This window comes from Tachypleus tridentatus, chromosome 2 (genome assembly GCF_004210375.1).
Source record: "Tachypleus tridentatus isolate NWPU-2018 chromosome 2, ASM421037v1, whole genome shotgun sequence".
Classification (NCBI taxonomy): domain Eukaryota; kingdom Metazoa; phylum Arthropoda; class Merostomata; order Xiphosura; family Limulidae; genus Tachypleus; species Tachypleus tridentatus.
Window position 1 is genome coordinate 4802640 of NC_134826.1, and position 10213 is coordinate 4812852.

Sequence of the window (10213 nt, forward strand, 5' to 3'; positions counted from 1 at the left end):
AAAAATTCTAAAAGCAGATAAAGGTAACGCTATAGTCATAATGAACATGAATGAATACATCCAAAAAAATGAATAACATCTTATCAGACACGAACAAATTTAAACCAATACACACAAATCCAACAAAGACACACGAGACGCAACTGAACAAATTACTACTACAAATGAAAAAAGCCAACACAATTTCACAAACACTTTATTCCTACCTACGTAAAACCGACTCACGCACACCGCAAATATACGGCATCCCCAAACCTCATAAACCAGATTGTCCATTACGACCAATAATGTCCACATATGAATCGTTTAATTACAATCTTGGTAAATACATAGCATGGGCATTCTCTAAATATGTAACATCAGCCAGCTCATTCATCAAAGACTCTTTTAATTTCAAGTCTAATCTAAATCAACTTAATCATAAAGCCTTAATGGCCAGTTTCGATGTTATATCCCTCTTTACAGAAGTTCCAACCACTGAAGCCTGCAAGATAGCCTTAGAACTCTATATCCGAGACCCTAACCCAACTATAGAAATTCCCAGTAACCAGTTAGCAACCCTCATAGAATTCACCACGATAAAGACAAACTTCATGTTCAACAACCAAAACTATATACAAACAAATGGCCTAAGCATGGGCAACCCAGTATCACCAGTTCTAGCCAATATTTTTATGACACAAGTTGAAACACAAGCAATTAACACAGCATTACATCCACCACTATACTGGTACAGATATGTAGATGACACGGTTGCGGGATTCAAATCTACAGAACACATACTTAATTTTTTCAATCACATTAACTCTATACATCCCAACATTAACTTCACATGTGAACAGGAAGAAAGCAATCAAATATCATTTCTTAACCTCAAAATTACAAGAACTGACACACAATTCAAAACAGAAATCCACCGAAAAATCACCCATACTGGACTATACATTCCTTGGGACTCAGCACATGAAACAAAACAAAAACTCAGCATACTAAGAAACCAAATAAACACAGCCATAAAACTATGCTCACCAGATAAAATTAACGATGAATTAGACAAAATAAAACAATACTTCATCAACATCAATAAGTTTCCTCCACAAACCGTAGAAAACATAATACGCACACACCTAGACAAAAAGCAAAATCAACCACCAACTAAAGTAAATACAGCTCACGAATCAAAAAACCACGAAACCATATACTGCTGTATACCATATATTCCTGACATCAGCAAACAAATAACTAACATTTGGCAAAAATTAGTAACAAAATATGACATTCCAGTTAATACCAAATTTATTCAAAAACCAAGGCACAAAACTGAGGTCTATACTATGTAAAAACTACACTGACAAACACAACACCAACATTATTTATAAAATACAATGTGATAACTGCCACGACTTCTATATTGAGAAACAAGTAGAAAAATGGAAACCAGATTCAAAGAACATAAAAAGTCACCTTCACACGTTTTCGAACACTGCAAGTCAAATAAACACAACATAACCATAGAAAACACTCAAATACTAAATAAAGAAACAAACATAAACAAACGCAAAATTAAAGAAGCCTTACTTATACAACAACTTAAACCCAAAATAAACCAATATAAAGGAACGCCTTTATACCTATATTAATATAATAAAATAAATAAAATTATATATTCAAACATCTAATACCGCCCTCTACATTTCGACACACAGTTACACAACCCCTTTCAAACATGTGGTCAGCTTCCGGTCAGTTACCTCTTTCTTTGTGAACCTGACGATGACCGAAGAAGGTCGAAACGTTGTTCGCTCTTCTATGTAAAATATTTTCTCAACCCAAACGAGCCGTTTTTGCATATAAATTTCTCAACAAGTGGGTTTCTCGACATCACTGATTAATAGTAATAGTGTTTTTGTTTGGCGATATGGCTCATGTTATGTTTTAGTTTGTTTTGAATTTCGCGCAAAGCTGCACAAGGGCTATCTGCGCTACTCTTGGGCTACTCTTTTACCAACGAATAAGGGAATTGACCTTCACATTATAACACCACCACAGCGGACAGGGCGAACATGTTTGGAGAAACGGGAATTCGAATTCTCGGCCATTAGATTACGACTCAAGTGCCTCTAACCACGTGGCTATACCCGGGGCCCACGTGTTAGGAACCCTGTAATGAACAACAAATGTAAGAAACTGGTATGTGTTTGGTAATTTTAGTGTTAAGCTCCGTTCGTTAGACTGTGGTAGATTCGAATTATTCTTGCATTTAATAAATATAGTTTGAACTAACAACACGAAATTCATTCATGTTAAAACTTTATCTTCATTGTACGAGCTGAATTTTATAAATTAATTAAACCTATTCCTTATTAAGTTTTTCAACAAAACTGGGTTTGTACAGCACATTGTGCAGTCTTGTGCTTCATAATAAAAACATGAAACAGGATGATTTCTTTTTCCTGACGTAACAGTTTTAAGTGTAACAAGATATTTAATTAATTGGCGTCTAATTTACTACTAATAATAAATCAATAAAGATAACACATAGTAAATCAAAATCACGCAGAACTCACAGTAATTTTAGTTTTGTTTAATGTGTAATATTTCATCGTTTAATTTCGAAACGTTCCCATACGCCCAATAAATCTTATATACTTCGGCAAACTCAGTGTTGAGTCCACATTTATTTAAATAATTTCCATCAGATTAGTTGTTTGAATGTTCAGTCTATACGTATCGTATCTAGTATTCTACAGTTGTTAAACTCTTTGTATATTTAATCTTTATGCATTCTTATCCAACAGTTTCAGTAATTTACATGTTTGTTTACATTTGTTTCTATCCTACATTTTTATCATGTATCTTTTCTTATCTTTAGCCCCCAAACCCACGGGGCGTCGACCACGAAAACCGGGAGTAGAAAGGAAACCTCGGCAAGCTTATTCTGCCAAACAACTCGAGAGACTGGAAGCAGAATTTAAGGTAGTTTTCTCTTCATTGTCTTGAATATGAACGTTGTTAGTGAAAAAAACGATCGGTGATGAAAGAATCTAGCCTGTTAAGCCTATTTCAAATATATTCCTGTCCTTATGTTTAGTAAAGCTACGTTGATCGAAAGATACATCACTGTTAAGACTTGTTTCATTCAGTATATGTAGTTTTGGTATCGTAACCAGCACTCTTATAGCATAGTAACTATGGTCTGTGTTTGTATCGCCACCAGCACTCTTACAGTTTAGTAAGTAGGTCTGTGTTGGTATCGCCACCAGCACTCTAATAGCTTAGTAAGTATGGTCTGTTGTAGTATCGCCAAGAGCACTCTTATAGCTTAGTAAGTATGGTCTGTTGTAGTATCGCCACCAGCACTCTTATGGCTTAGTAAGTATGGTCTGTTGTAGTATCGCCACCAGCACTCTTATTGTTTAGTAAGTATGGTCTGTGTTGGTATCGCCACCAGCACTCTTATAGCTTAGTAAGTATGGTCTGATGTAGTATCGCCACCAGCACTCTTATAGCTTAGTAAGTATGGTCTGTTGTAGTATCGCCACCAGCACTCTTATAGTTTAGTAAGTATGGTCTGATGTAGTATCGCCACCAGCACTCTTATAGCTTAGTAAGTATGGTCTGTGTTGGTATCGCCGCCAGCACTCTTATAGTTTATTAAGTATGGTCTGTTGTGATATCGCCACCAGCACTCTTATAGCTTAGTAAGTATGGTCTGTGTTGGTATGGCCACCAGCACTCTAATAGTTTAGTAAGCATGGTTTGTTGTAGTATCGCCACCAGCACTCTTATGGCTTAGTAAGTATGGTCTGTTGTAGTATTGCCACCAGCACTCTTATAGTTTAGTAAGTATGGTCTGTGTTGGTATCGCCACCAGCACTCTTATAGTTTAGTAAGTATGGTCTGTGTTGGTATCGCCACCAGCACTCTTATAGCTTAGTAAGTATGGTCTGTTGTAGTATCGCCACCAGCACTCTTGTGGCTTAGTAAGTATGGTCTGTGTTGGTATGGCCACCAGCACTCTTATAGTTTAGTAAGCATGGTCTGTTGTAGTGTCGCCACCAGCACTCTTATGGCTTAGTAAGTATGGTCTGTTGTAGTATCGCCACCAGCACTCTTATAGTTTAGTAAGTATGGTCTGTTGTGATATCGCCACCAGCACTCTTATAGTTTATTAAGTATGGTCTGTTGTGATATCGCCACCAGCACTCTTATAGTTTAATAAGTATGGTCTGTTGTGGTATCGCCACCACCACTTTTATAGCTTAGTAAGTATGGTCTGTGTTGGTATGGCCACCAGCACTCTTATAGTTTAGTAAGCATGGTCTGTTGTAGTATCGCCACCAGCACTCTTATGGCTTAGTAAGTATGGTCTGTTGTAGTATCGCCACCAGCACTCTTATAGTTTAGTAAGTATGATCTGTTGTGATATCGCCACCAGCACTCTTATAGTTTAGTAAGTATGGTCTGTGTTGGTATCGCCACCAGCACTCTTATGGCTTGGTAAGTATGGTCTGTTGTAGTATCGCCAAGAGCACTCTTATAGCTTAGTAAGTATGGTCTGTTGTAGTATCGGCAAGAGCACTCTTATAGCTTAGTAAGTATGGTCTGTTGTAGTATCGCCACCAGCACTCTTATGGCTTAGTAAGTATGGTCTGTTGTAGTATCGCCACCAGCACTCTTATTGTTTAGTAAGTATGGTTTGTGTTGGTATCGCCACCAGCACTCTTATAGCTTAGTAATTATGGTCTCTGTTGGTATCACCACCAGCACTATTATGGCTTAGTAAGTATGGTCTGTTGTAGTATCGCCAATAGCACTCTTATAGCTTAGTAAGTATGGTCTGTTGTAGTATCGCCATCAGCACTCTTATGGCTTAGTAAGTATGGTCTGTTGTGGTATCACCCCCAGAGTAACATCAAATACTTCTAAAGGATTCATGTTTATTGTAATTCATTTAGTGTTAACTGTTTATTTTACTGACAGAATAATTTTCTTAAATGACATTTTGAAATGTATACAAATTTGAAATCAAAATTGTATTTCGTTTCTTAAATAATTGAAATATTGTAACTGATGTACAAATCGTCTTATTTGTTAGTTTATATCATGCACATTACATGTTACCTCATGCCTCGCACAATAAATACAAGTAACTTTGTTCCTATTGTTTCTCGCCAGGTCGACAAATATCTGAGTGTTAGTAAACGTATGGAATTGTCAGCAGCTTTAAACCTCACTGAGGTTCAGATTAAGACCTGGTTTCAGAACAGGAGGTAAGAAACGACCGTTTCTTAAAGCTCATTTATCACAGAGTAATATTACATCTTTTTTACAGATTAGTACAGGGTAATATTACGTCATCACTATAGATTAGCTCAGAGTAATATTACGTTTTTATTATATTTTAACATAAAGTAATATTGCATTTTCAATATAGAAACATTTACAGTGTTAGACTGATGTTTAACTTAGAGAAAGCTAGATTATGGTTGTTACATTTTAACTTTTCGGAAAAAGGTAAAGTTCATAAATAGCCACCAGTCTATCTAAGTATATAGTATAGAGTATTTGGGCAAAATGGTCAACTCATTTCTTTCTTTAGCTTTGAACCTTTGATCAGAGCGAAGCCAATCTGTCAGCAACATTTCCCTCCTACATGGTTACTGTTAACCAAATATTGAAAACAACTATAGGTTTTATAACATGGTCACAGCTATAAGAACAGAGCATGTTCGGCGACATAATGGAGGCTCGAACCTTTCACCTATCTAACAACAACTCACTAAACCACGTTTGAACCTTTACTTTTTTAAATTCGAATCATTAGTGAATTTTTTGTATGGATCTCGGATGGCTCAAAACGGTAAGCTGGAGAACTTGTAACACTGAAAATCTGTCGTGTAGCTTTACGTTTAGACCCATTACTTATATTATGTTCTCCGTGTTCTTTACTTTTTTAAATTCGAATCATTAGTGAATTTTTGTATGGATCTCGGATGGCTCAAAACGGTAAGCTGGAGAACTTGTAACACTGATAATCTGTCGTGTAGCTTTACGTTTAGACCCATTACTTATATTATGTTCTCCGTGTTCTTTACTTTTTTAAATTCGAATCATTAGTGAATTTTTTGTATGGATCTCGGATGGCTCAAAACGGTAAGCTGGAGAACTTGTAACACTGATAATCTGTCGTGTAGCTTTACGTTTAGACCCATTACTTATATTATGTTCTCCGTGTTCTTTACTTGTTTAAATTCGAATCATTAGTGAATTTTTGTATGGATCTCGGATGGCTCAAAACGGTAAGCTGGAGAACTTGTAACACTGATAATCTGTCGTGTAGCTTTACGTTTAGACCCATTACTTATATTATGTTCTCCGTGTTCTTTACTTTTTAAATTCGAATCATTAGTGAATTTTTGTATGGATCTCGGATGGCTCAAAACGGTAAGCTGGAGAACTTGTAACACTGAAAATCTGTCGTGTAGCTTTACGTTTAGACCCATTACTTATATTATGTTCTCCGTGTTCTTTACTTTTTAAATTCGAATCATTAGTGAATTTTTTGTATGGATCTCGGATGGCTCAAAACGGTAAGCTGGAGAACTTGTAACACTGATAATCTGTCGTGTAGCTTTACGTTTAGACCCATTACTTATATTATGTTCTCCGTGTTCTTTACTTTTTTAAATTCGAATCATTAGTGAATTTTTTGTATGGATCTCGGATGGCTCAAAACGGTAAGCTGGAGAACTTGTAACACTGATAATCTGTCGTGTAGCTTTACGTTTAGACCCATTACTTATATTATGTTCTCCGTGTTCTTTACTTTTTTAAATTCGAATCATTAGTGAATTTTTTGTATGGATCTCGGATGGCTCAAAACGGTAAGCTGGAGAACTTGTAACACTGATGATCTGTCGTGTAGCTTTACGTTTAGACCCATTACTTATATTATGTTCTCCGTGGTACGGTCAAGAAATGAAAAAAGTTAAAAGCAAAAGTCGTTTGGTTACAATTTTATTTTGCAAGAAGAGTTACCTTAAAAATATACAATATAATACTAGGAACACATAAAGAAACTGTCACGTGACTGTTGTTGACACAATGGTTTTGTTTGTTTTCTTATCCTATTCGCTGGTCTGACGTGACGTGACTCGTAATATGCTGGTCACTAGTTTGAATCTATCTCACCGAACATGCTTGCTCTTTCAACCGTGGGGGTGTTAATATATAATATCAATCCCATTATTTGTTGATAAAAGAATACCCTAACTTTTCACAGTGTGTGGTGCTGATAAGCTGCTTTACCTCTCGCCTGTTACTGCTTAATTAAGAACGACTAGAGCCTATAGCCCTCACGTAGTTTTGTTCGAAATTACTTCTAGTGACCCGGATTATTTGATAGTCTGAAACAGAGTACATGCAAAAAATCAAAAACACAATTCCACATTAATGTCGTTTCGACTAAGTTGGTAATTAATTAACTGTATGTATGATTAGCGAAGACTACAAAAATATTATACATAATTCTATAATAATATTTCATATGCTCAATGTTTCAAAAATCATATCCGCTGTTCGGGTTACCATGTTCTGGAAACGTCTAGTTAAACTTGGTTTGTTTACCACGCTGAAGAGACGTACGCATTTCAGCCCTCCAGTAGCACAGCGGTAAGTCTTCGGACTTACAACGCTAGAATCTGGGTTTCGAAACCGATCTTAGGCAGAGCACAGATAACCTGTTGTGTAGCTTTGAGCTTAACTTCTAAGCAACATTACATTAAAGGAAAAAGTCCATCGAATAATGTTTTGTTATTTTATATATGATTCCGACCAAAATCTTGCAACCTGATAAAATGTTGCTTTGTTTTTAACTTTAAACAAACATACTTCAAGAATTTGTTTATATCTGCTTGAAAACGATTTAAAATTATGTAGTGTAAATCATATACGATGGATTTTACACCCACAAGTACCAAGTTCTGTAAACCGTAACACATCACATATACATGGACGTTAGATTTTACACCCACAAGTACCACGTTCTTTAAACAATAATGTCATCGTAAGACACCACAGATACATGGACGATAGTTGTTTACACCTAAAGATACTAAGTTGTGTAAACCGTAACTCATCACAGGACGATCGATTCTACTCCCACGAATAGCACGCTGTGTGAACCATGGTGTCATCGTAACACACCACACGTACATGATAATACTGGTTGTCACCATGGTTAACACAACTCGTCACCTGTGGACCTGTATTATTGGTGTATTGAAGCATGTTATGTAATAGAGTTTAAAAGATTAAATCAAGAGAACAAATTCATTCGAAATGAGCATTCATACAGACTATAGGACTTAACTATTTTGTAATGTTATCTACAGACTATAGGACTTAACTATTTTGTAATGTTATCTACAGACTACAGGACTTAACTATTTTGTAACGTTATCTACAGACTATAGGACTTAACTATTTTGTAATGTTATCTACAGACTACAGGACTTAACTATTTTGTAATGTTATCTACAGATTATAGGACTTAACTATTTTGTAATGTTATCTACAGACTACAGGACTTAACTATTTTGTAATGTTATCTACAGACTATAGGACTTAACTATTTTGTAATGTTATCTACAGACTATAGGACTTAACTATTTTGTAATGTTTTCTACAGACTATAGGACTAAACTATTTTGTAATGTTATCTACAGACTACAGGACTTAACTATTTTGTAATGTTATCTACTATAGGACTATTTTGTAATGTTATCTACAGACTATAAGACTTAACTATTTTGTAATGTTATCTACAGACTACAGGACTTAACTATTTTGTAATGTTATCTGCAGACTACAGGACTTAACTATTTTGTAATGTTAGTTATTGGTAGTTGCATTTATTGCTGTAGCAATTTGTTTCAGTATTTATGCTGTAAAAGTAACTTCGGTCATTTAACTCTGATTTTGGTACAGGACAAAGTGGAAAAAACAAATGACCACACGGATGAAAATCGCTCAGCGTCAGGGGATTTGGCCCCCACATTATCTCACCACTAGCCATGCCTTTAGTCCCTTTCTGAGTACGCCCTACATATCCCCAAGTGTTGGGTCTCTCCACTGTTCTCCTGCCGGAGCACGTGGCTCGGAAGATCCGACATCTGCGCTCAGCCTCGCGTGTGGAAACAGCGGGTGCACAAGTAACTCGCTGATCGAGCAATTAGAAGAAAAGAACTAACTTATCTGGGATCATACAACAACATTTGGGGTTTGTAAAGTCTCGAGCTGTTCGGTATGACTGTGAGATTCTAACAGTTTCAGAACTAACCTATCTGGGATCATACAACAACATTTGGGGTTTGTAATGTCTCGAGCTGTTCGGTATGACTGTGAGATTCTGACAGTTTCAGAACTAGCCTATCTGGGATCATACAACAACATTTGGGGTTTGTAAAGTCTCGAGCTGTTCGGTATGACTATGAGATTCTGATAGTTTAAACGAAAGAAAAACATCAACTTTAGAATTTAGACGAAACATTCATTATTCTTGATAATTCCAAAAGAATTATCGCGTCTTTTTAACCCACAGTAGTTGTCTGTGTTATTTATTACCGAGGTAATAAAACAGAACTATTGAACCATCGAACACTAAAGTGTGTGTGTTTGTGTGCAGAGAAACTATGTGTGTATATATATATATATACGTGACCTAAACATTTGCTCCAAGAGACTCAAGTCTGAGAACAATAAATCATTAATTTAGAAATCCTTGGAAAGCTCGTGCCTGTGAGTTGGTTGGTATACGTTTCAAGCACAGACTACACAATTCGTTCTTCAAGCAAAGATAATTTCGAAACTAATTGGTTGTGTTCTTTAGTTTTTTGCTTCGATTAGTGTTTGGAGTTTTATGAGTGTAGAAAATTTCTTGTTTGTACAATGTTAATATTACAAAGTTTTTCTATTGTTTAAGTACTTGAGACAAGGAAACTGTGTAAATAAAGTAGACAAGTGTGTATCTACAAACCACAGTTGTATCACATTTCTTCCTGACTTCTTGTTTAATTATCTCATAAGGAAAGTTGGGAAACACTAGACAAGGGTCATGTTATTCTGAACAGAACAGCGAGGTTACAGAACTACGAAAATATCGTGTTTCTTAAACGTTATTGTCCTCCGTACGGTAAAGTTCGAGGTTCGA

At 36.0% G+C, this 10213-nt stretch overlaps 1 protein-coding gene across 1 annotated transcript in view; it reads left to right on the top strand.

The window, feature by feature from the left end:
- Window positions 1-9885, top strand: part of LOC143235137 (uncharacterized) — a 49870-nt gene extending 39985 nt beyond the window's left edge. Inside the window, exons 3-5 of the mRNA XM_076472994.1 lie at window positions 2873-2976; window positions 5179-5273; window positions 8992-9885. Coding sequence (XP_076329109.1) covers window positions 2873-2976; window positions 5179-5273; window positions 8992-9253 — 461 coding nt within the window. The 3' untranslated portion in view covers window positions 9254-9885. The remainder of the gene's footprint in view (window positions 1-2872; window positions 2977-5178; window positions 5274-8991) is intronic.
- Window positions 9886-10213: the final 328 nt, after the last annotated feature.